This window comes from Zea mays, chromosome 10 (assembly GCF_902167145.1).
Source record: "Zea mays cultivar B73 chromosome 10, Zm-B73-REFERENCE-NAM-5.0, whole genome shotgun sequence".
NCBI classification, from domain to species: domain Eukaryota; kingdom Viridiplantae; phylum Streptophyta; class Magnoliopsida; order Poales; family Poaceae; genus Zea; species Zea mays.
In genome coordinates, this window is record NC_050105.1 from 143,513,437 (window position 1) to 143,539,151 (window position 25,715).

Here is a 25,715-nt window from a genome sequence, read left to right on the forward strand (position 1 = left end):
AGAACGAGAGGCAGAGTCGGTACACCACTCCTGAATTCTATTGGATGTCAGGAGACTACAAATTACAGATTGTCTTCTAACCAGTTTATAGACCAAATAAATTCATCACTAGACTCGTAAATGCTACTCTCCTTAATAGACAATTGAGGTCAGCTCAAGCTTTGAAGCCAACCTAAAACCGGCCCTAAAATCTTCCCAGACTTTCATCACAGGATGTCCAAGATCTCAGGACATCCTACTCATGGTCAGCTCCAGAAGGGTACCATAGCCCAACTCTCGTTATAGATTCAGATTCAGACAAGACAAGTTTAATCATATTCGCAATGAACTCGGTAAATGAAGACTAAGAGGAAAATCTCTATGATTATGAAATTGATGTTGCCCGTATAACAGATCCTAGGAGCAACCCGTGTGTGTATATATATATACAATCGCAATCAGGGGCAATTACAAATCCAACACGTCAAACCCTGGCAAGAAACAGCAGAAGGCCATCGTTGCCAGCCACCAAACCTTGCGATATCTCATGGCTCAAGCTTGTTGTCTTCCTTACCATTAGAGGTTGCGTCATCAGGGCCTGCACAAACAGAGCTGTCAGGGATGTGCAATAAAAACTGTGAAAGAGGCAAAAGATGCTTTTGCAGATTTGATCACTCCCCACTCACTCTACATGAATCGACAAGCAATGAAGGTTTTGCAGCGCAATGGATACCTTGTTTGCTCCCCTTACAGTTACAGCAGCACGCAAAGAATTCTCCTAATGGACGTTTAGGAATAGGAATAAGCTTTCCCACGAATGCCAGTGGCCAGCTGCAGAGCAATATGAGAATGATCAGGCGCGATAGTGGGAACAAACATGTCACCAATCTACCAAGAGCTACTCTATTTCATCAGCAAGCATATGAAAATCTTACCTGAAGAAAGCAAGACCTATCGATACCAACCACAGCTGCCAACTTAGCCTAACTGTTGAGGCAAACTTGCCGAGGAACTCAACGATAAGCGCCTAAACATAAACAGAAACAAAAGTGTGAAAACAGTACACCTAAATCAATTTATCTTGGTTAAGAAAGGAGATCCATTCTAGAGATTCTACCTGGAGTATAACTGTTATTACTATGATGCCAATAAAAAGATGGTTCCCTGAAATGCCCTTGAATATATTCAGCTCATCTGGTTTACGTGAATTGAATTCGTTGAACACCTAACAAGACAAAAATGCACATGTCAGGCCACTACTGCATTTGTTGTATAAAGCCCCGGAGTTACAATAGACAAAAAAAAGGCAGAAACTTCTTTTATAAGCATAAAAGCTGAAACGCAGAACCTGGCAGAGAACAAATGTGTTGAATATGAAGGTATTTTTCACTTTATCTGCATGTGCTGGATCATCATTTTTCAACTGCAGGAGGCTTATCCCCTTGAAGTTGAGACTAAGGAGGACTGAAACTTGAAACGTAGCCTGAACAAAGAACCAAGTGTTTAGTAGGAAGATCCATATTAAGAAACACAAAATAAAGCGGCACCTGTAGCATACCATGATAATCAAGTTTCTCCACATGATATTTGTTACCAATGGCTCCCTGAAAAGATGATGAGAAACCATTTAGCGCTGCTAACATAAATATTTTTGACACTTCAAAGCAACAGAGATAAATACTGACATAAATTTGCTGCAGCTAAAATTCTCAACAATCTTATATTTACAATTTATTGCAAAATACTTACTCTCATCACAAAAATGTAGGTCCATTTGAGTTTTTCATTAGTCAAACTTTATTAATTTTCAATAATTAGAAAACATAGATTGGCAACACAAGATTGATGCTAGCAGATCATCATGAAAAATACTTTCATTTTCCTATTTAAAATTTATATTATATAGATTGCTAAATACTGTATTACAGGTCATGTCAATGTCAATGTCCCAATGTATTTGTGATAAGAGAAAGCAATGTGTACAATTACTGAACATATTCAGTTTCAACAATGCTAGAAGACAGATGGCGATTCACTGCCATGTCCATAATATTTGCCAATCAGATACCTTCTCCCTACTGGGGTCTCTCTATAAGATACTAGGTGAGCAAATATAGCACGTGCACAAGAACAAACCTTCTCCCTACTGGGGGTCTCTCCATAAGATGGTTTGTAGGTGGTTCTGTCGCCAATGCAAGGGCACCCAAAGTGTCCATAATTAGGTTAACCCACAACAACTGCCAGACAAGGGAGCAAAAATTAGAATTTTACCCAACACTACAGAGACTACATCTTCACATCTTTTTAGAAATACTATCTGAACATGCACAGGACTGAAGAAAACTCTGTAGTATCTTGCAATTTTTTACAAATCAAATGATGATATAATGCAACGTCCAATAGATCTCTGTGGGCAAATACATATTTCATAATAGAAAAGGATCTGTACTCAAACCTGAACAGCATTCAATGGCACGTTTCCGGAACTGACGGCAGCAACTACATTGATTATCAGAGCTGCGACGTTGACTGTTAGTTGGAACTGTATAAACTTTTGTATGTTTGCATACACCGATCGGCCCCACCTGACAACCTGAAGCCAAAAACAAACACCATAAACTACAGTAGCACAAGGCTAACAAGAAAAGATAAAGCAGTTAACGTACCCTCACGACCGAGGCAAAATTGTCATCCAAGATAATAATATCAGAACTCTCCTTAGCAACTTCAGTTCCCTGAATCCCCATTGATAGACCAATATCTGCCTGCAAGTTTCAGAGTTTCTCAAGTACTAACAAAAGATGTTTCTTGAACATCTATGGAAAGATGCTTGTTTAAATTACATATTAGGAACTAGAAAGTTCATGTCCAAAACGAGGCTGGTTTCAAAGTAATTAAAAATTCATAGAGACTACAGTCCACAAACCTCATGCAGTGCTGGGGCATCATTTGTGCCATCTCCAGTAACAGCAACAACGTGACCTCTTGCCCTCAGTGCCTTAACAAGTAAAAGTTTATCATTTGGTGAAGACCTCCCCATCACCTGTAGCCATTATTAGAGCATACTTTAAACCAAATAACAGTAGATAGTATATCTGCATAGGCAATGCATAAAGCAAAATTGGTAAAAAGTCTATTGTTTGAAGATGTATATACCAACTGAAGGGAAATAGCAAAATAGATAGGCTCAAAACACATATTTCCACATGTTAGCATGGTTGTATCCATATTTTGTTGGTCATTAGTGAGTGGCCGAGTACAGATAGATTAAGGGATTGTTACCCAATATCTTGACACCCAAATGAAGTATTAAGTCAGTGCAGGTAAATTGAAGGATTGCCCTTTGGTTAGACCCTAGACAGCTTATGCAATACTACTAATAACTGAATCAAAGCGAGTATCCTAGTGCTACATGTCATTTTCATGGTTTTTTCATCAAATATTTTATCTCAAGCCGATAACCGGACCCTAAGAAATGCAACAAAAGGTGAGCAACAAAAAACTTGCTTGTTGCCACGATATTTCACATTGGGTCATCTGGTTCGCACTAGTGTATATATTTTTTGTTACTCGGATATACAGGTGCTTGAGAGAGAGAGAGAGCCAGGGAGAAGGAAAGAGGGAGGGGGGCTGAAGCAAATAAAAACAATGACATAGATATATTTCTTGAACCGCAAATAAAATAGAGTTCGTTCACGCATTCATGCACTGTTCATATACTGTTGACGAACCTATTTAACACTGTCCATACACTATTTGCAACATTGTTTGCTACTTTTTTTCTCGAAACGCAGGAGAACTGCGTGTCATTTAAATTAAGGAGGAATAGATTAGGGCCTTGGAGAACATTGTTTGCTACTATCTACAATTCTACATACTGTTTTGCGACACTTTGTCTGCTTTTTTAATGTTCTCTGGCGCTGTTTACACTCCTCCCCCTAGCCTGCGCGGCGGAGCACGCGCTATCTTGCAAGTATACTAACCGCAGAAAAGATTACAATAGTATCATAACAATGTCATGTTAGGGCTTGTTCGTTTTCATCTCAATCCATGTGGATTGGAATGGTTTAAATCCGTACTAAGTCAAAATCTCTACTAAAATTTTCCAATCCAACCCAATCCATGTGGTGTAGGAATAACCGAACAAGGCCTTAGGGAAAATGCAAGGATAATAAACATACTGAGATTTTTTCAGCAGCATCCTCCCTTTCCAAGTCTGACAGCGCCCGGAATGTTTTCCCTTCAATGATGACAGGCTCTGACACATTGGGATCATCAAGTATCCCGCACTCCAGGGCAATGGCTCTTGCAGTTTGAAGATTATCACCAGTAACCATGCGCACCTAACAATTCAAATAAATAACTGAAAAGTGATAACAGAGAATAACTTTCAAGTAAACATAAGCGAATGTATGGATTATGGAAGATAACATAAATGGTGACCTGTCCCTTCTGGATGCATCTAGTATAATCGTATAAAGCAACACAGAAACATGATAATACCTTAATGCCAGCTGCCTGACATAAACGAACAGAATCTCGAACTCCTGGACGGCAGGGATCCTGCATCAGTTAACAGATGTATATTACTGGTATACTGATGATGATGGCTAACAGAGGCAGCACACTGTTAGCAGACACTAAGGGGTGTTTGGTTTGAAGATCGAGTTAGTCCATCATCTACTTTTTCCTCACTTTTTGTTGTATGGTTTTTGGAATGGAATGGGATGATGTATGATCACCTCATTCCTTGCAAGTCAATAATTAATACTACAAGCCATGTCAACAAATTCTGGATCACCGGTATTGATTTAAAAACTAAGCGTCTTGTTATTACAGGTGTCTCAGTGTTTTGCTGAGCTATTTGGATAAGTAGGAATGACTTAGTTTGTGTGTTTGATGGTTGTAGCCCAAGTGTTGTGATCGCCCTCTCGGCAGCAAGGGAGGAGATGATTTGCTGACGCTAAAGCTCTCTCTTTCTTCCATCTAGAGGAGTTGTCTTAGGAGTGGTGTGAATGTCTATATATGGTGGTGTGTGTCTGTAAGTCTGTTGCTCGTGTTTTGGGGTTTCACCCCTTTTTCTTCTTCTTAATACAAAAATACGCAGATCTCCTGCGTATTCAAGAAAAAAAAACTTAGTTTTTAATAATGTTTCAAGTTTTACTTATCTGCAGGTTCTTTTCAGAGGTACACACTGGCTTAGATTATGGGCTCAGCTACAAAAGGATGAAGCTGATGGAGTTTGTCTGTCGTCGCCTGGAATCGGTGGCCATGCAATTTTGTGTTAATTTTGGTTGGAGGTTTTCTAATAGGATTGCCTTGTAATCATCTCACTAGTTTTATTAAGTTTCAAAAACCTTTAGTGTGCTAGTGTGTGGCTGTGTGGAGGGGTCTGTCCCTTCAGAGAGCAGTGTGATGTAACAATTTGTGTTGGCCCTAACCTCTTTTGAGGGGAAAGCCGGAACTTTTTATCCATTATCTAAAAAGGTACCTCGTGCAGAGAGGTATACAAATTTATGACAATCACGACCGAGGAAGGAAAATACATCAAAATCAGAGATAAGAGTGAGTTTAGTCTCCTGTAAGCAAATAATCTTTGGCTTGATTGAATGCATCACTTTTCGAACAATATCACGTCGACCACGATCATTCAATCCTCTCATGTTCCAAACAAGAATATTTGATGAACCCGTTAGAAAAAGGTTGTCGAACAAGACCAAAAGGCACGCACATCAAACAGCGAGTGGCTCGTCTATGCTGACAATTTGCTCCTCTGGCAGCACCTCTTTGCTCAAGAGAGCAGCTAGAGCAACAGCATACTGTGATAGTTGAAGCGACAGCAACAGCATGGCCTTGGTTGAGAGGATTGTTGAAGCGACTATAATTTTCGATGGTCGACTCTTGAGACACGCCCCTCGTGGTGCGCCCTGAAGGCAGTAGACCCCAAGCGTTCATGGACAGAGGCTCTTCTCAACGCACCTTCTCCGACCTGTGAACAGGGCGGAAGCTGCATATCGAGCATCGACGAGGACTCCTGACGCTGCCGATGTCATGGGTGACGGGCATCACTATCATCTGGGGAGGTTGGAGCCAACCCAAGAACAATGAACTAAGACCACTGACATAGCAATAGGATAAACCAGAGTCAGATTCCCCGATGGAGATATTACATGAACAATTGGAGGCTCCACAATGTGAAGGTCCCGAGAGCTTGGAACCTCATCTGTCCTGAAACAACATGCTGAAAGACGGAAACCAAATAGTCCTCCTGGTTCCTTGTGTTTCAATAAAGAAGCTCAGACCAACCATTTAGCAAATTCACGTTGGTAGACATATCCCAAGCATGGGCTTGTTGACCAAGGAAGGAAAGGCCGCTCCAGCGAAAAAGGGTTGCCTTGTCCAGCGACAGCAATGAAGCCGGAGTCCGACGGGCCCCATAGATGTAACAGTATTAGCAAGGCATGTGGTGGTAGCTTCATCTTCCAGGAGCAAGATGAACCCATCAGTAGTAAAACGTCGAGCCTCCAACGAAATTGGCAAGACATTGAACTTGTTCGCCATAGCTTCCACAACCTCTTTAGTAGACATGCTTGGATTAACGCTAAGCACCATGACATAGACTGCCCTGCAGAGATCGTTTTCAGCGCTTCAGCCGCAAACCAGTTGATGATGCAGGGCGGGCCTCAGGTCGGGGAGACGCCATCATCTAGGACCAGAGGTTCCAGATGTTAGACTATGGGTGTTGGGGGGGGCACTGTTGGGCTGCCGGCTCATTAGGGTTAGGGTTAAGTCTCTCTATATATGTACCCCTTCTCTATGCAATACATCAAGACTTCACAGTCCAATACCAGAGAGGCAGCCTCACTGTTGTCCTCCAAATCACTTGTCGTCGAACCATCCTGCGACATGCGATGTCAGCGACGCGGCCTACGATGACATCGGTCTCGATATTTGTTAGGCACCGGATGCACACCGCCACCTTGCTCTGCAGCCACCCCAGCCAAATCAGCTCCCACGAGCGCCGCTTGTGGCTGGGCCGACAAAGAGATACACCTCCAAACGAAGACCCAAGCATGATGATCCTGGGCGAAGACACGGATAGGGCAAACATAGGGCCTATGGCCTAGCATGCACCACTTGAAGCACTAGGGGTGCAAACGGCACTGAGCAGCCCGATGGCCATCAGAGAAACTATTGAAACACCACCCACAGAGGCGCCCGCTTGGACCAAAGTCGAGCCAACGAAGCAGCTAGAGCCTGGGCAAGCATTGCGCCAGCACAACTCCTTAGACTGCCCTGCCAGACGGAAGGGACAAGTGAAAGGCGACAAGGATGAGATGGAACCCGGGCGCCCTAGGAGAGGTTAGCCGTAGCGATGACGGCTGACGGGGATGGTGGCCGCCGGACCCACGGTGGATTCCGGCGCGGGGTTGGGAGCGAAGGGGGCACATATGGCGGCCGCCGGATCCATGGTGGATTCTGGCACGATAGTGGGAGCGGCAAGGGCACTCATCCTTTGTTTCAAGGTTCTTCTTGACAAGAACTTAATTGCAGCAAACAACTGTTATAGTGGTTTTGTAATCATTCAATTTCTAGTGTTGTTGATTGGTTAAAGTTGACCTTTCCAACCAAGCAGTTTATACAGAAAAATACTGACAAATTCAATCAAAGAAACTGATAAATAGATCAATTCAGACGTATGGTCATATTGAGCTCTAAGAGACATGATAACAGGTTTAATTCATTTCCATGAAAGAAGCTGAAATTAGACACAAAATAACAAATACTTTGTATGAAATGTGGAGCAAATACCATTGAAAGATAGCATTAGCATTATAAAGGGAGAGATGGAGAGTGCATCTATCATAATATTTCAAAAATTAGCAGCAATCAATACTCTCGAATATTATGTACCTTTATTCCCACAATTCCAAGCATAATCAGGTTATCTTCAGGAAGTTGCCACTCTTCTCTCCGATCTTCGTCTGGAACATCATCCATCTCATGAGTTCTATAGGCAAACGCAACACAGCGGAGGCTAGCAGCAGCCATATCTTCAATGAATTTCTTGAATTCGGCAACCTGAAAGATTAATAAACTAAGACCATAGTTTCAAATGAAAAGAATGGACACAGAATTCCCTTAAAATTTTGAAGAATAAATATACTTTTTCAGGAGTCATTGAATGCTTCGAACCACCAGTGTCAACCCAGCTTGTGCATGAATCCAAAATAATTTCAGCTGCTCCTTTCCAGTGTATATGGACCTCAGAGCCAGCCTTCAGAAAAAAATGAGAATTAGACATTGAAATATTCAGAATACAAATTGCCAGTTCAACCAAAAGAGAAACTGATCAACGAACAGAACATTTGATTATGTTGTAAAAAGGGAACCATTACTAGGTGGAAACTGAAATGCTGTGTTTCACAGTATGAAGGTTTTTGAACAATTAGAGACATTGGATGTGTGGCAGATACCAAGGGCCAACATGCATGAACCCTAGCAACCCAATTATGGTAGGGTAAAAAATAGATGATGCAGCACAACATTACGACTCAAATCACAACCAACTTAGATCTTCAAAAGACATCACACAGCATCTTGTGTTGCGGATAATTCAAATTACCAGGTACACCGCAACCCCGCCTCGCTTTTTCTCTGAGTTGAAAGGAAATACATGAAGAATAGATGACTTCGATCTTGTTTCACTGAATTTCATACCCAGCTGTAGAAATGTGACAACCACGATTAGCGATAGCAAGAGATCAACATATGGAAGGATCTAGGCTGAAACTACTACAAAGGGACTTTTTGCACCTTTAGTCCCCAAGACAGGATAGCCTTTTCTGTAGGTGATCCAGTCACCTCTGGTTCTTGACCACCCTGCTGAGACATAGAACATAAGTCAGAACTCATGCCCCCAAGAGAGCACATGTATGGTCATGCTCTCCTGATAATTCTCAAGACAGAAACAACCAATTGAACTTAAGAACTGAACATAAAATCTCCTCCCGGAAAGATCACTACATAGACGTGTGGGCAATAAATCAAACAAAAATTGGCAGGATGCACCATTTATCTAACCAAACCAATGATGGTGATGCCACCTGAAATATCAAATGCATACGCAACCACATATGCTTGTTCTTTCTCCATGAATGAAGATGACTAACCTCGGGCTCAAATATGCTTCCAGAAGTGTTCTGTGCAATTCCTTCAACAATCAGCGATGTGACATCAGCAGATAACATCTGAGCATTATCAGGTGAGTCCATCTTCTTTCCACCAAAATATGCCTCAACAACAGTCATCTTAAAATCAATCAGGAAGAAGAGAATTTTAAAATCAGGGCCAATCAGATTTAACAAACGGAAATATCTGAAGCGTGTATAAAGTGAATAAACACCATTGCACCTGATTTAACGTCAAGGTGCCAGTCTTGTCACTGCAGATTGTTGTGGCAGAACCCATCGTTTCGCATGCAGAAAGCCTCCTCACCTATATTCCATAGGAAGTGAGTGTTCATAGCATTAGATGTCGGAGCTAGTAGCATAACAAAACCAAGGTATAGAAAGTTGGGAACACACCAGAGCCTTGTCTTTCATCATTTTGCGCATTGAGAAAGCAAGCCTGACAAAAATAAAGCATGTTGAGTGGCAGGTGATGAAAGCGCTAGCAGAAAATAACACACAAATGACTCTTACGTAAGTGTGACAGCTAATGGAAGTCCTTCTGGAACAGCCACGACCACAATGGTGACCTATTTACACCTCAAGATGGTGAGACAAAAATCGCAAACACTAGCAGTATGCATAAACAGAGAACAGAATACTTACAGCCACTGTGAATATTTTAACTATTCCACGAATCGTCTGGCCTACACCCATATTCCCTTTCACATATTGCACAGATCCATCAGGATTATAAGTATGCCCAGTGAAGTACCTACAAGAGAACAGGGTGATACAGATAGATGCGGATAAAGAAAGTAGACAGTTAGCACACTAAAATAAAAGGGCAACTTTACCTGGCCAAAAGTACAACAAGAACTGCAAGGGCAACAGAAAGTCCAACCATTCCAATAAAAGTAGCGACACCATTCAAACGAACCTGCACCAGAACAACAAAGGCATGTCAAGTCAATAAACTCGCACAAAAGCTGGCAACAACAAAAAATCAAACCTGAAGTGGTGTCTCTTCACCCGAATCTTCAGATATGCTTGCCATTAGCAACCCCCATTCAGTGTTAATTCCAACAGCAGTTACCTGGACTTTACAACAGTATGGTTCAGTTGATAAATGTTCTACACTGTTCCAATCACCAGTAGTGATTAAAGAGGTAATAGGCATATATCATATGAAAGTAAGTTTGATACTGGAAAAAGTAACTACACTAAAGCTTTAGCACAAACTTGGGCCAAGAGAAGTAATCTACTATTTTCATGTATCTTTATCCACTGTTTTCTTCTACACATCAATGAAATCGAATAATCCATAAGATTATTAAAGTATTTTTCAAGACAAATTTTATCATACAATTTTCATGTGATAAACTGATAATCTAAATCATGAGGAGCCGTCCTGGGGCCTCGCCGCCCCTTGTCCCTGACGGTGCTAAGGCTGTTCCAGGGGCGGATTCGCCTCTGTTGGGGTTGGACCGGGTCCACAAGCCGGTGGACGCTCTCCTTCCTCAGCCTGTGATTCAGAAGCGTAGGAGGAAGGCTCCACCACCTGGCTCTCTACCTCGCCGCAGCCGGCGTGTTGCTGGTGCTGTGCCTTGTTCTCCAGGGCTGGTGCTCTCTGCTGCTCAGAAAAGGGTGATGCGCCACCTCGGCTATGAAGAGAAGGAGATTATCTCTCCTAGTGCTCAAGATAAATACTGTAAGTTGTTCAAGCCTTCGCCTTCTGATTCTCATGTGTGTGCTATGGCTGCCATCTTTGGCTGGGAGGTTGGAGATGGAGAGCAGGTGAGGACTGTGGAGGTCCTTACAATTTTGTAAGGTCTGTTTTTTTCGAAATTGGTCGATCTACTTCTTGTGTCCTCATGAATCCCTCTGCTATTCTTATTTGGAACGTGTGTGGCCTTAATAAAAAAGATCGCCATAATGCTGTCAGAGTGTCGGGGATGTCATCCTCTCTAGTAATGTTGATATCGTTTGTCTGCAAGAGACGAAGGTCGCAAATTTGACCCAGCAGGTGCTACTTTCAGTTTTTGGGACTGTATATGACAACTTCGTTGCTTTACCTGCTGTTGGTACTAGAGGTGGAGTTCTGGTTGCTTGGAAGGGGGTTCTTGTCAGGCCGTCGGTTCAAGGGTTGATAATTTCTCAGTTTTTGTTCTTTTCGCTGAACAGGAAGGTCGTAATTGGTGGCTAACTGGAGTCTATGGTCCTCAAGGTGATGATGAAAAAATGTTGTTCTTGCAGGAGCTTAGAAATATTAGGGCTCTTTGCAATGGGCCCTGGCTTGTGGCAGGTGGTTTTAATTTAATTTACCAAGCCGCTGACAAGAATAATGCCAATCTGGATAGGCCTATGATGGGGAGATTCCGACGTTTTTTGGATGACAGTGATCTATTGGAAATTCCGTTGTTGGGTCGGAAATATACTTGGTCCAATGAAAGACGGTCTCCTACTCTGGTGAGGTTGGACCGTGCCTTCTGTTGTGATGGCTGGAATGGCATTTTTCCTGATGCAGTCTTGCAAAGTACGGCAGCCGGGGTTTCTGATCATTGTCCGCTCCTTCTTGGTTTGAATGCGGCCAACAAGGGTAAGCGCAGATTCCATTTTGAGAGCTTCTGGATGAAGGTTCCTGGTTTATTTGATGCAGTTAAGCAAAGTTGGGAGGCTCCAGTGCAATCTAGCTGTGCCGTTGAGCATATGTTCATGAAGCTGCAGCGGCTCAGCAGGAGCCTGCAAAAGTAGGGCCAGAAGAAAGTTGGGAACATCATATCTTTTTTCTAAAACGCGCAGGAGAACTGCGCATTAGATATATTAAGATAGAAGAAATACCAATGGTCTAAAGAAGACCAGAGTACAGAGAAACAACAAAAAAAATAAAAATAAAATAAAATAAAAAATAAAAATAAAAATAAAAATAAAAATAAAAATAAACATCCATCTAGAAGACAGCCAAAACTGCCCCTAAACTAAGGCCAGATGGTGCCCAGATCTTTGGCACCCGCGAGACACCACCTCTGAGCGTCATCTTTGATATTCTAAATAATCTGGTTGCCACTAGGAGCATCCCCCTCAAACACACATTTATTCCGCTGCTTCCAAAGCCACCATGCCACCAACATCACAAGGGAGTTAATCCCTTTGCGCAACGCATAAGGGACCTTGGCCTCCAAATTAGCCCACCAATCTTGGAAAACCAAATCATCCCTTGCGGGGGAGAACTGCCGCAGATTAACCAGGGAGAAAATCCTAAACCACGCTTCCCTAGAGAAGACACAAGAGATTAAAAGATGATGCACCGTTTCATCCTCTTGATCACAAAGGGGGCATTGAACAGGATGGTCCAAACCCCTCTTCGCCAAGCGATCTGCAGTCCAGCACCTATCTCGAGTCGCGAGCCAAAGAAAGAACTTGCATCTTGGAGGGGCCCAATTTCTCCAAATAAGCTCAGCAGGCGCAAAACCCACCCTTCCCATCATAAAACGATCATACGCCGATTTGGACGAGTAAGAGCCTGAGGGGGAAGGTGTCCATATGTGCTGATCTGAAACATCTGGTAACAGTTGAACCTCCCGAACAAGATCCCAGATCTGGAAGAATTCGAAGAAAGCCATAGAGGAGAAATTTCCCCTAATGTCAAGAACCCAACTGCTACCATTAATTGCTTCCTGGACTATTCTTGACCTCACAGCCTTCTTGTTAACAGCAGCAAACAGCGAGGGAGCCCAATCTGCAATTCTTTTACCGTGCAGCCAGCGATCAGTCCAAAATTTGGTGTCAGTTCCACTGCCCACAACTGACTGAACCGATGCAGCAAAAAGTGCAGCAGCATTGGGATGAACTTGGACATCCAAGAAAGCCCACGGCCGCTCAGGTTGTGTTTTCTTCAACCATAACCATCTCAAATTGAGAGACCAGCCCATAACTTCAAGATTTGGAACACCTAAACCACCCAAAGTCAATGGTAAACACACCTTCTGCCAACCCACTAAACAGTGCCCACCTTTGATATTTTTGCGGTCTTTCCAGAGGAAACCTCTCCTAATCTTGTCAATGGCTTTGATGACCCATTTGGGGCATTGAAGTGCAATAAGGTGGTAAACTGGAATAGCTGAGATGACAGATTTGACAAGAGTAGCTAAAGAGCTTCTCCATCGTTCGGAAATCGAAAGAGATGAAAGGGCTCTTACTGATGTTGAGGAGTGGCTGAGGCGGAAGTTGAAGCTTCATTGTCTTGGTTTGGCCTCTCTGGTGAGAACCATCACCCGACTACGTTCTCGGATTTTGTATATTCAGGAGGGTGATTCCAACACCTCCTTTTTTTCATCAGCAGGCTAAATACAGGAAAATGAACTTCATTCCTAAGCTACACGTTAGTGGTTAGGTGGTCACCTCACAAGAAGATAAATAGAAGGTTGTTTTTGACTTCTATGAGAACATTTTGGGTAAGGCTGAGGGGAGGAGCTACACTCTTGACTTGGATGAGTTGGCCATCCACAATCATGATTTATCTGTATTGGATGCTTCGTTTCTTGAGAAGGAGGTGTGGGCTGTTGTAAAACATTTGCCTCCGGACAAGGCCCCGAGGCCGGATGGTTTTACAGGTTGATTTTATAAATCCTGTTGGAATATTATTAAAGGTGATGTGTTGATGGCTTTGGATGCCATCATGCGTGGCCATGTTTTCAAATTTCGCCTCCTTAACACGGCTTATATCTCCTTGCTGCCTAAGAAGATGGATGTTGTTGAGGTTAAGGATTTACGGCCTACAAGTTTGATTCATAGTTTTGCCAAATTGGTAACTAAGCTCATGGCTAATCGACTAGCCCCTTTGCTTCCGTCACTGGTTTCTGTGAACCAGAGTGCCTTTGTGAGGGGTAGGAGGATTCATGATAACTGTATGCTTGTCCAACAAATTGTGAAGTCGCTGCGCAGGAAGAAAGAACCACATATCCTTCTTAAGTTGGACATCTCCAAGGCTTTTGAATCTGTTTCTTGGTCGTTCCTTTTGGAGGTTTAAGTAAAATGGGATTTGGTCAGCGTTGGCGGGATCTCCTGTGTTTATTACTGTCTACTTCATCCACTCAGATATTAGTCAATGGAGAGCCTGGGGACATCATTATTCATCGTCGCGGTCTCAGGCAAGGAGATCCTCTTTCAGTCTTTCTCCTATGCTCTTTATCCTAGTCATGGATACTCTGAATTCTTTAATCAACTATGCCACTTCGTTGGGTTTGCTACAACCTATTGTTGTTTAGCAAGCCGGGCATCATGTTTCCTTCTATGCTGATGATGTTGTGGTTTTCTTGAGGCCTCACACTCTGGACCTGATTGCGGTCAGACGCATCCTTGATTTATTTGGTCACGCCTCAGGCCCCCGGACTAACCTGGCTAAGAACTCGGTCTCCCCTATTCATTGTTCCGATGATGAGCTGGCTCTTATTGTGGAAACTCTCTTGTTCGGTTAAGGCTTTCCCTTGCACTTATCTGGGGCTTCCTCTCACAATCAGTAAGCCTACTAAAGAGGGGTTGTTGCCCTTTGTGGATAAGGTGGCGGATTACCTTCCTAGGTGGAAAGCTTCTTTTATGAATAGGGCTGGGCGTCTTGTGCTAGTGAAAGTGGTTCTCACTGTTGTTCCTATTTATTTGCTTATAGCATTGGATCTCCCAAGTGGTTCATCAAGGGTATTGATACAAAGCGGCAGGGGTTCTTGTGGAAGGGACATCAACAAGCTAATGGAGGTAACTGCTTGGTAGCTTGGGAAAAGGTTCAGAGACCTCTTCAGTATGGCGGCCTTGGAATTCATAACCTTGAGCTTCTAGGTTGGGCCCTGAGAATTAGGTGGCTTTGGGCACAAAGACTGATGTGGAGAGGCTGTGTGCTGGTCTCTCAATTTCTATTCCTTATAAAGCTCGGGTCCTCTTCGATATGGCTATGAATGTCGTGGTTGGGAATGGTGACAAAATTCTTTTCTGGTCTGATCGTTGGTTGGATGGGCTTACTATGGCTGAGATGACGCCCAATCTTTTCAGAGCTATCCCTAAGCGAACGGTTAAGCGAAATACTGTGGCTCATGCCTTATTTGGGCGGAGTTGGGTTCGTGATGTCAAGGGTGCTCTTACTGTTCAGGCTGTTCAGGTTTTATTTGAGTACCTCCAGGTCTGGGATTTTGTTGAGGAGGTCGTGTTGCAGCCTGATGGTCCAGATCAGTTCAGGTGGAAGTTGACACAAGATGGTTGTTATAGCAGCAAGTCTGCGTATGAGGCCTTCTTCGTGGGCTCTACCAAGTTTGGCCCTTGGAAGAGAATCTAGAAAACATGGGCTCCGTCGTGTTGTAAGTTCTTTATATGGTTGGTGTATCATAGTCGGGTTTGGACCGTTGATCGTCTTGAGCGGAGGAACCTACCCCATCCAGAGTCTTATTCGTTTTGTGACCAGATGGATGAGACGGTGCATCACTTGTTGGTTGGCTGTGTTTTTGCTCGCCAAATTTGGACCATGATCCTTCAACAGTTGGGGCTGCTGCAGTTGGCACCTCAGCCCTCAGTGTCTCAGTTCTCAGGTTGGTGGAAGAGAAGTTGCTGCTGTCCCCAAGGGGCTTCGTAGAGGTCAATTCTCTAATTATGTTGGTGGCTTGGGAGATTTGGAAACACCGCAACAGATGTGTCTTTGACAATTCAAGAACAAGTGTTGAGGAAGTGCTAAAAGCTGTTAATGTGGAGGGTGGACTTTGGTGCTTGGCGGGAGCTTCCAAGCTCCAAGAACTTGTTTTTGGGTCGGTGCCTGCTGGAGCTTAGTTAGCTCTGTAGGTTGTGTAGTTCATCCTTGATGTGGCGTCACGGTTGTATTTAAGGGGGAGGCATGTGTGGGTGTGTGGGTGTGAGAGTGTTTGTGTTTCGGGTCACTTTTGACCCTTGTACCTATTTCTTCCTTAATGAAATGACGTGCAGTTCTCCTACGCTGTTCGAGAGAAAAAAACTGGAAGTCGAAATTTCAGACATTTGACTGGATTCCAGTCCAGAAAGTAAATGTGGCTGGGGGAATATGTGGATACAGAAACTCACCAGCATTGTTCCATATCCATCGGCAACTTTGCAACCTGACATTAGAAATGGTGATTTCTGATCTTTGTGTACCTTCAAATAGTCCCCATTTGGCCAAGTTAGGTTCATGTATGTGTGTTACTTCCAAGGCTGCATAATGGAGTAACTTACAATTTTACTTTCTCCAGTCATGCTTGATTCATCTATGGAAAGGGAGTGACCACTGATAAGGATACCATCTGTGGGGACCTGGCAAAGAAATTATAAGGTATCCATAGGAATTGAAAATAGACACATGAATCGAAAATTGAGGCTCATGCTCAATGGCTTTCTCTACCTGGTCACCAATTTTGAGAGGGACAACATCACCGACAACCAAATCATATATTGATACCGTGATTCGCCTTCCGCCTCTAACAACCTGAATGATTCATAACGTTATTTGGGATTAACAAAGAAACCAATAGCGATATATGTCTCTCTAATCCTCACCTCCAAACGAATGTTCTGTTTTTCTTCATTAAGATTTTGGAATTGCAGTGATTGCTTGTAGTCACTGATAGCTGAAAATTAACATGGAAAAATAACAGCCACTAGATTTTGAGCAACTGTACACAAACTGTAAAAGGCAGTGTTGGCACTGAGTAAGAGAGGTTTTATTTGAAGTTTCAGGAATACATACTGGACTTCAACTTTATTGCTTTAGAGTTTAGACCACTACTAATTGTGCATCATTATATGTAACTTTTCACAATATTGCCATTGGTTTTATCATCAATTACATTGATAACTTGATGTGAATAGAAACACACTGTTTGTTACTCCGTTTGTCCTAGTATACAAGGCATAACCACCTTTGTTTCAAGAACAAGGAACATATTTAATTCTCTCTCAACACTAGTACTATAGCATGGATACGTGCGCCTAGAGAGAGCATGCCTTGTGTTGTTGTAGGACTTGAATAAAAAGTGATTACGCCTTATATATTAGGATGAAGGGAGTATATGACAAAGAACACAGAAAATCAGAGAAAAGTCATAGTGGCACACCTGTAACAAATACAACTAGAAGAACAGCAAAGGCAATGCTCGCTCCATCATACCAGCCTTCTTTTATGCCCTAATGTCATCATATTCCAATGTAAAAATAAAGGAGCACAGATGAGCACCAATGGAAGCAGTAAGCACATACAGATGCAAGGGAATATGATGAAATCTGCAGAAAAAAATGCATGCACTGGAAACTAGATATAGCTGGATAGATTTGAAATAGGACACGACAAACAGCAAAAAGAGGGAAAAAGAACAAAACAACTCATTCAACTAGGCAAACACAGTTGGCAATTTTGTACAGTTAAGGGAGTCAAAGAACTACAGATGTGTTGTCCACCTCTGTTGTTATGCCCAAGGCCAGTGAAACAGCAGCAGCAACCATGAGGATGATTAGCGTCAAGTCTTTACAAGCATCCCATACGAAAGCCTAAATATGATGTACAGTCAGCAGAAGTGACAAACCCAGAGAAAGGAAACATACTATATCAGGAAACCTTAACATACCAAAAAGCTTCTTCCTTTCTTACGAGGATATGTGTTTGATCCAAATGCATTTTTCCTTGCCAGCAAATCTGAGTCATCTCCACTAATCCCCTTCTGTGTATCGGTTTTTAGCATATGTGCTACACCAGAAACCTGCGGAGGAAATTGTAAGGTTGAGACTATCACAAGCAAGTAGTGAGACAAATGATTATGACACCAGGATTAGCTCACCCCTCCATATTGCTGCAGACCAGAGTAGTTGTGATCCCTTGTCAGTGCTGTAATCTGGTCTTCTTTGATTCCGAAGCCAAGTGCACCATCAGCACATGGTACTGCAAAAGTTGGGGATGAAAACATATCAAAAGAATTGCAACAACAGGATATCTTTTGTTTTACTACGCATTGAATAAGGATCACCGGTGCACAACGCATAGTACGCTACAACGAAGAAAAGCATACTCCTATCGTGTCCAAATAAATGACCCTCTTAGAGTGCATTATCATATCAAACCACAAGAACAAGGTTATGTAGCAGTTGGAAAAAATAGTTTACAGGTGCAAGACCAGTACTGTTAGAGTGGACGCACTAACTAGTTCAACTCAGAAGCTTAAGCTCTTAGGAGAAGGTAGTAAATCCACTTATACACTTCAACAACCTCACTCACGTGCAGCCAGAGAGAAAGATGCAAACATGGTATCGAGTGGACGGACTAACCAGTTCAAACCAAAAACTTAACCTCTTAGGAGAAGGTAGTAAATCCACTTGTACACTTCAACATGAACAAAGTGCAATCCTTTAACAAAGGAGAATGAGTGAACATTGAAATCAAACCTTTTGTTTCTTCGGACTGTACATGGATTCGGCCAGCCTCTTTGAAACGAAAAGCGGCCTGCATAAGATAATATAGACATAAGCCAATACCAAAAGGTAAACTTCAGGAACGATGAGAAATTGTTTCTAGTAAGATACCCTTATAACATGTGCCTGTGCACGGATTTTTCTCCTGATCTCCTCCTTTTGTTCCTCCTTTTTCAAATCAAGAGTGTACCTAAAGCGCCTTGATGCATTCAGCACAAGTGCTGCTTGCTGCAATAACAAAATGTATTAGAAACCAAACATGTCAAAAGAAAGATATCAAACTAATCACTCTAGCAGGAAATATTTAGATATTTTAGGAAAGAAAACTAAAGTGGATAGCACTACAGTAACCCACCATCTTAGACAGCTGTTTAGACATGTCTGAACTCTGGAGGTGTAACTGTCCAGACAATGCTATATTTACAGTTTGACACACACATCATGATATCTCATAGACTATTGTGGCAACGGCATATAGAGAGTTTGTATTACAGTTCTGCAGCTTGGCAAAGTACAACTAGCAGTGCCACGTTAACAATAAGAGAGCATCATGTATACAAAAAAAATAGTCCCAAGCAAGTTAAGGTAGGCTAGAGTTGAAACCCAACATAAGCCATAAGGTTTAGCCACGTGGATAGTTGTTTTCCATGCACTCTTATTCAAAACTAAATCTTTGGGTATACTCCATCCTTTCAAGTCTTCTTTTATTGTCTCTTCGCATGTCAATTTCGGCTTTCCCTTGCCTCTTTCCCATTACTATCGCACCTTAGGATCCGAGTACACATTGATGTCTCTGGGCCTCTGGAGGTCTTTGTTAGTTGTCCAAACCATCTCAACTGGTGTTGAACAAGCTTTTCTTCAATTTGTGCTACCCCAAACCCATAGTTATTAAAGCAATAAGGCGACATAAGGCAATCGACCCCCTTTTACCTTTTAAGCGGTAAAGCATAAGGCGAGTCGGCGCTTAATTATATAGATAAATATAAAAAATAGACCAAATATTAGTTATATATCACTAATTAGAAGCTAATAAGCAAGTAGCACAACTGTAAGGCATCCTCGTAGGCCCATTCTAACCTAGTAGAAAAGAGAAAGAGTAAAAAGAAAAGGGAAAGGGAAAAAAGAAAGAAGCCCATTACCAATTAGCCCAACACCACAATTTTAGGTTAACCTCATCGTTCCACGCAGCCGATTCACAGCAGCCGCCAGCTCTCCTTCCACGCACAACCGCCTCTTCGCCGCAACTCTCCCTCCCCGCAGCCTCACCACAGCCACCCTGCGACGACGCTTCCGCGACCCGCGTGATGCCGCCGCATCTTCCCCTCGCCTTAGCCTTGTCACAAGGCGACAGGACACCTTGCTTGCTCTCGGTCGCCTTACCGCTTAGGAGCCGCCTTAATAACTATGCCCAAGCCTATCACGTATATCATCGTTTCGGATTCGATCCCTTCTTGTATGGCCACAAAACCAACGCCATGTTTTCACATAATGCATGAAATTCATGTATAGTGAATGATTAATGCATGAACATTTTTAAAGTATGAGCAGTGAAATATATAACAAGAGACAGAGAAAGGATTTAAGTACTTAGGTTGTGTCCAGCGGCATGAGAATGCCAATGCGCAGCAAGCACAACGCGGACGTTGCATGCGCAAGAGAAAAAGCGAATGTGTCCAATGGAGCACGGATGCGGGTGCGGAACCTCTCCTGCAGAGGAGTGAGAAGCCGCGTAAATGCGTGATCGCGTAGTCGGCCACTCATTTTGTGCGGCGGCATCTGTGACCTGCTGGATGCGTGAATAGTCTGCCGCGGTCGCGCAAAATGCGTGTGCGAGACATTTTGCGCGAACCGCTGGACACAGCTTTAGTGGGGTATTTTGACACTTGAGGACTTCATATATAGAAATGTGATACGAAGTACACCACGCTATGCTAACATTCATGGTTTAGGATGAAGTGAAGTGATAATCCCAAAAACTCTAGTACCATCTGAAACATTATAACACCCCGTCCAATCCCTGGACCGGCGGTACTTACTCCTGACAGCTCTTTAGAAACATATATTGTCCACCAACACGGTTCTTTTGTGCACACTTTGTCCTCACTCATGCGCACCCGAGAAAACTTCTCGGTCGGTCATCCATCCCAAATTGCTCCAAGCCAAGCACGCTTAACTTGGAGGTTCTTCCAAGATAGACTTCCGAAAAAGAAGATACACCTTGTTGATATGAGTACTCTATTAATACTATTAAGCTTTGAGCCAGGATATCCCATCCCAGGGGCCAGGATATCACAAGCATAATCATAAGTTCATAACCCACTTCCAGAGTCTAGACAGAAAGGTCATGCCTCCTTGTATGCTGGGCAATTATGGTGTTAGATACTCTACAGTCTGTTCCAAAAGGCAGCGCCTTGGAGCTAGGCGGAGCAGCTCTGCCTTGCATAGCACATGTTGTGGTTTAGGACTTTATCCAAGTACGAAAGTAGTTTCAGTTAGAGATGGTAAAGACAAATTATGGTCATGGGACTCATAATTACAACCTAATGTCATTTTTTGTTTTAATATACAAAGAACTCCTTTATATGACAAGGCATTACTCCAGCACCTCCACCTGCAAAAGTTACAAGTAGCTATGACCTACCTAACGCTTTTTGAAAAAATGCTCAAAAGTTTAGGGAAGCTATTACTGTAGTCAATTCCTCCAGTCTATTTGTAATGTCCAACCATGACAGGAACATGTCCATAAGAACATCAAAATATTTGGTTTTCAAATAAAAGGTAATCGACTATTGACTCTAGTTGCCGGCAGTTTTTTTGCATAAAGTGATCAGCTAGCTCTGCCTGTATTTCAAACTTGTTCAGCAATTTCTTACAGTTATTTAGTAAAAAAACATGAACAAGATGCAATTTTGGTTCCAGGTATTATGGGAAGGCCGTATCAGAATATCCTCAACAAATTGAGGACTTAACACATTTTTTGGTTTTTGCAGCATTTGAGAGGTACAGAATAACTGAACTATGTAAATACAATTAGTTGTGGAGGCATGTTTGGCATTTGGAGGATCAGGGGCCCAAACATAGTAAATCCACTAGCGTGGCGGCAAACCGAAACAACTAGTAGATCTCTCGCATCCTAAGCAGTTGGGGCCCTTCAGCTTGGTCAGAGAACTCAAAACAGATACTCCAATGAAGTAGTTTTCCCATCCAACTCAGAAAGTCATCAGAAGCCAGCATAAACCTAGTATAAAATAACGAGTGGTAGGAATGCTTAACACGTTGACACATTACACAGCTAACCATCAGCCACGTGGCCATGCTAGCTAGAATATTCTACACCCAGAGTTACAAGCAATATCCGTTTTAGGAAATTGTAAGGCATTGGTATCAGGAAAAGGGTACAGTGGCCCAAATCTAACGCAAGTGCGGACACATCAAATGGACCGAACAAATCCGAGCGGCGAATTCTCGCTGGAAAAGCACCCGTCCAGAATCAAATCTGAATAAAATGACTCAGTACGTAACGCGCATTGGTTACAGGCCACATCGAACTGACGCGACAGACGTGTCGGACCACTCAAATACAACAGTGGAAAAAGGGTAAGGAGATGCATGAACTCTCAGAAAGTTCTAAAAAAATCGTAAAAAGTGAATCTGAAAGCAAGCTGAAATGCTCAAGCAATGCCGAGCGTGAAGTGCACCGAAAACCATAAAATGGACTGAAACGGCTGAACCATCCACAGATGGAACGCAGCTCTAAAATGTGGAGACGAGAGGACTAGAAGTCTGAACTCTGAAGACATGCATGAGATATCTAATTCGCCAAATTGTTTCGGGAAAAAAAGGGTCCGAATTCAATTAGAAAGGGAAGAGAGTGAAAAACAATTCGAATTCAGAGACCCAAACCGCAAGTGAAAGGGCAACTCATTGTATTTACATTGTTGGGGCACTATTTTGAGTGACCTTGTTGGAGATGCTCTAAGCCTAAGGACACGCTGGTTCAAACCCAACCACGGCGAACCCAAACTAATTCAGATACACCGCACTCCGCAGAAGTCCCTTGACCCTTGCAAACCAAAATCCAACGGCGAGCTCGCCAGCGCGAGTGGGCTGTTCTTCTCCGCCAAACAATCGGGAGCTATGTCGTATGTATCTGCCTTAACTCTAGGTCCTCAATATAAACCGCAGAAGGGCTCAATGCGATCTAAATAACGCGGGAAAAATAAAGCAGGAAAAAGTTACACGCTGCTTCAAAACCGGCCACAATGAGCCTAAACTAGTGCAGAACTGCAGATACACCATACTGTGCACACTGCACAGCTAGACATCGCGCCGCCGGAACGCGCTCGGAACTCTACAAATGACGAGCATGGAGGAGAGTGCTTACCCGCCACTTCCTGAGCCGCTCGAGAGGGGCACCCTTCGCGGGGATATCGAACGGGTCGGCGTCGCCACTGAAGCTACCCCATCCGCTGCTGCCGCCGCCGCTACTCTGGCGCCGCGCCAGCTCGCCGCCCGACGACAAGGACTCCATCCCGACCCGTGCTCGCTGGCGAGAGAGGCGCCGGCCAAAACCCTGAACCCAGGCGCCGCGAACCCACGACACCGCCTCCGAACTCCGGTTATGGGACGGCTGCCGCACAGCAAGAGTGTAGAAGGTTACCGGCGAGGGGCGTTTCGCGTTTGTGCCTTTTGTGTTTGGATTCTGGAGGGGGGCTGCAGTTTTATTTTTGGAACGGGCTGCTGCGGGCTGCAGCCATAAAAAGAGTGCCAACACCGTGCAGCGTGGAGATGGAGTTGCCGTCCGGAGTCCGGACACACTGTGCGTACATTTTACCATTTTGACCTTCCAGGCCTTTTTTTGTTGATCCCAGGTACTTGTCCAGCGTTTAGGTTATGTATAGAACCGTATGTTAGGCTCTCAATCAGCCGTTCAGGTGCCACTACCAGGTGGTCCAAAAAATTGGCGTTCGGCAGTGAGGCGAGGTGAAGTGAGGCAACGGGAAAGAAATATATCCGCTAGCATGTCTCCACCGGCTTATCCATATATATTACTTATTTTAAATTTTATTATATAAACAGTGTAGTCTATAGTATAAAATATTATTTTAAGATAGTCAAAGGTCTTATTGGTTTGTTCAAAGAAACATTTTCTATATAACGGATAAATGTTCTCTATATTTATAGAATTGTTTAAAGGACTTTGTTGGATCTCTTCTAAATATAGGGTTCAAAACCCTTTACAAATTCTTCTTGGACTCAGCCTAATGCAATAAATATTTATGAATGGTACTTCTTATGTTGCAAACATGATCCCTCTAGTTGACCAAATTTATATAATAACGCAATAGCCATTAGTTTTTACTCCCTATGTTACAATTTACAATTCGATTGACTTTTTATCCTAAATTTGATCGTCTTGTCTTATTCAAAAATCATAATTATTATTATTTTTGTATCATTTAGCATATAATACAATTTAAGTTTGGCTTTCCATTTTCCATTTTTCCAAAAAATGAATAAGATCTATCATCAAACTTAATACAAAAAGTCAAACGAATCATAAATTAAGGTGACGAAGAGAGTATTAACTATGATTTTACAAACTAATGTCATAAATCTTCCATTTTTATATAAGTTTATATATTTTTAATTAAATTTGTGGTATTTTAAAGTAATTTGGAACCAAGAGGATATTTAGAAGCGCCCTAGTTTTAATGGAACCAGTTCTTATCTAAAGTTTCTACAAATTGGATTATAAAAGAAACTATTTGAGAGTGTTTGGAATCCAGATTCTAAAAAATTGGTTTATGGCCTTTTGAAAACACAATAACTAGCCTACCATTTATTGGTTTTTAAGAAACTGAGAATCCAGCTTATATGAATCGATATATAAACAGGTACATTTAGAACTACTCCAGTTATTGTCGGCGTTTCGAGACCGGGGGGTCCCTGGGCCGACGAGTGAGTGTCGCCGCGTGCCCCAGCCCAGATGGGTCGAGCGCGAGGGCGAGCGCGAAGGGGGGAGAGCGAGGCGGCCGGAGACCGGCGTGAGAGAGGTGGGAATCCCGCGGCCTTCGCGTTCGTCCCGCGCCCAGGTCGGGTGCGCTTGCAGTAGGGGGTTACAAGCGTCCACGCGGGAGAGGGAGCGAGCGGCCCCAAGCGAGCGCCTGTCTCGTCCTCGTCCCCGCGCGGCCAACCCTCTCTAAGAGGGCCCTGGTCCTTCCTTTTATAGGCGTAAGGAGAGGATCCAGGTGTATAATGGGGGGTGTAGCAGAGTGCTACGTGTCTAGCGGAGGAGAGCTAGCGCCCTAAGTACATGCCGTTGTGGCAGCCGGAGAGATTTTGGCACCCAGCTGGTGTGATGTCGTGGCCGTCGGAGGAGCGATGGAGCCTGGCGGAGGGACAGCTGTCGGAGCGGTTGGGTCCTTGCTGACGTCCTCTTGCTTCCGTAAGGGGGCTGAGAGCCGCCGTCGTCACAGAGTACGCGGGGCGCCATCATTGCCTATCTCGCGGAGCTAGCCAGATGTGACGTCGGTCTTGTTTCCTGCGGCCCGAGTCAGCTCGGGGTAGGGTGATGATGGCGCCTCCTGTTGACGTGGCTGGCCTGCGCCCTAGGTTGGGCGATGTGGAAGCTCCTCCGAAGCCGAGGTCGAGTCTGTCTTCCGTGGCCGAGGTCGAGTCCGAGCCCCTGGGTCGGGCGAGGCGGAGGCGTCGGCTGAGGCCAGGGCGGAGTCCGAGCCCTGGGGTCGGGCGAAGCGGAGTTCGTCGTCTTCCGGGGCTGAGCCCGAGTCCGAGCCATGGGTCGGGCGGAGCGGAGTTCGTCGTCTTCTGGGGCTGAGCCCGAGTCCGAGCCCTGGGTCGGGCGGAGCGGAGTTCGACGTCTTCCGGGACTTAGCCCGAGTCCGAGCCCTGGGTCGGGCGGAGCGGAGTTCGCCGTCTTCCGGGACTTAGCCCGAGTCCGAGCCCTGGGTCGGGCGAAGCGGAGCTTCCTATGGTGCATTCGGCAAGGCCTGACTGCCTGTCAGTCGCACTCTGTCAAGTGGCACCGCAGTCGGAGTGGCGCAGGCGGCGCTGTCCTTCTGTCAGGCCGGTCAGTGGAGCGACGAAGTGACGGCGGTC

At 43.8% G+C, this 25,715-nt stretch overlaps 1 protein-coding gene across 2 annotated transcripts; it reads right to left on the bottom strand.

Moving 5' to 3' along the window:
* Window positions 1–250: 250 nt before the first annotated feature.
* On the bottom strand, window positions 251–23,400 carry LOC103642035 (calcium-transporting ATPase 5, plasma membrane-type). 2 transcript variants are annotated; one of them, XM_008665346.2, is made up of 34 exons: window positions 22,981–23,400; window positions 18,708–18,824; window positions 18,570–18,627; window positions 17,969–18,069; window positions 17,759–17,890; window positions 17,592–17,681; window positions 17,252–17,321; window positions 16,695–16,765; window positions 16,540–16,623; window positions 16,374–16,451; window positions 16,224–16,295; window positions 10,162–10,245; window positions 10,007–10,089; window positions 9,816–9,924; window positions 9,684–9,739; window positions 9,567–9,609; window positions 9,394–9,477; window positions 9,153–9,290; window positions 8,797–8,862; window positions 8,606–8,704; window positions 8,147–8,257; window positions 7,894–8,061; window positions 4,483–4,542; window positions 4,161–4,322; window positions 2,906–3,022; window positions 2,646–2,744; window positions 2,435–2,572; window positions 2,116–2,216; window positions 1,538–1,583; window positions 1,328–1,462; window positions 1,097–1,204; window positions 915–1,006; window positions 713–810; window positions 251–577 (listed from the first exon to the last, which is right to left on the bottom strand). In XM_008665346.2, the coding sequence occupies exons 1-34, from the start codon at window positions 23,125–23,127 to the stop codon at window positions 525–527; spliced, it is 3,270 nt and encodes a 1,089-aa protein (XP_008663568.1). In that variant the 5' UTR covers window positions 23,128–23,400; the 3' UTR covers window positions 251–524. The 2 variants fall into 2 exon arrangements, with proteins under 2 accessions (XP_008663568.1, XP_008663567.1); XM_008665345.4 differs by having other exon boundaries at window positions 8,797–8,865; window positions 22,981–23,369.
* Window positions 23,401–25,715: the final 2,315 nt, after the last annotated feature.

Bases quoted from the DNA above. Each gene is read 5' to 3' on its own strand.
- LOC103642035 (XM_008665345.4), bottom strand. From the start codon at position 23,127: ATGGAGTCCTTGTCGTCGGGCGGCGAGCTGGCGCGGCGCCAGAGTAGC. The intron at 9,925-10,006 runs GTAAAGTTGCCC...GTTCTCTTGTAG, and splicing joins CTTGTTGTACTTTTGGCCAG to GTACTTCACTGGGCATACTT. The intron at 8,258-8,605 runs GTAATTTGAATT...TTTTTTCTGAAG, and splicing joins GCGGGGTTGCGGTGTACCTG to GCTGGCTCTGAGGTCCATAT.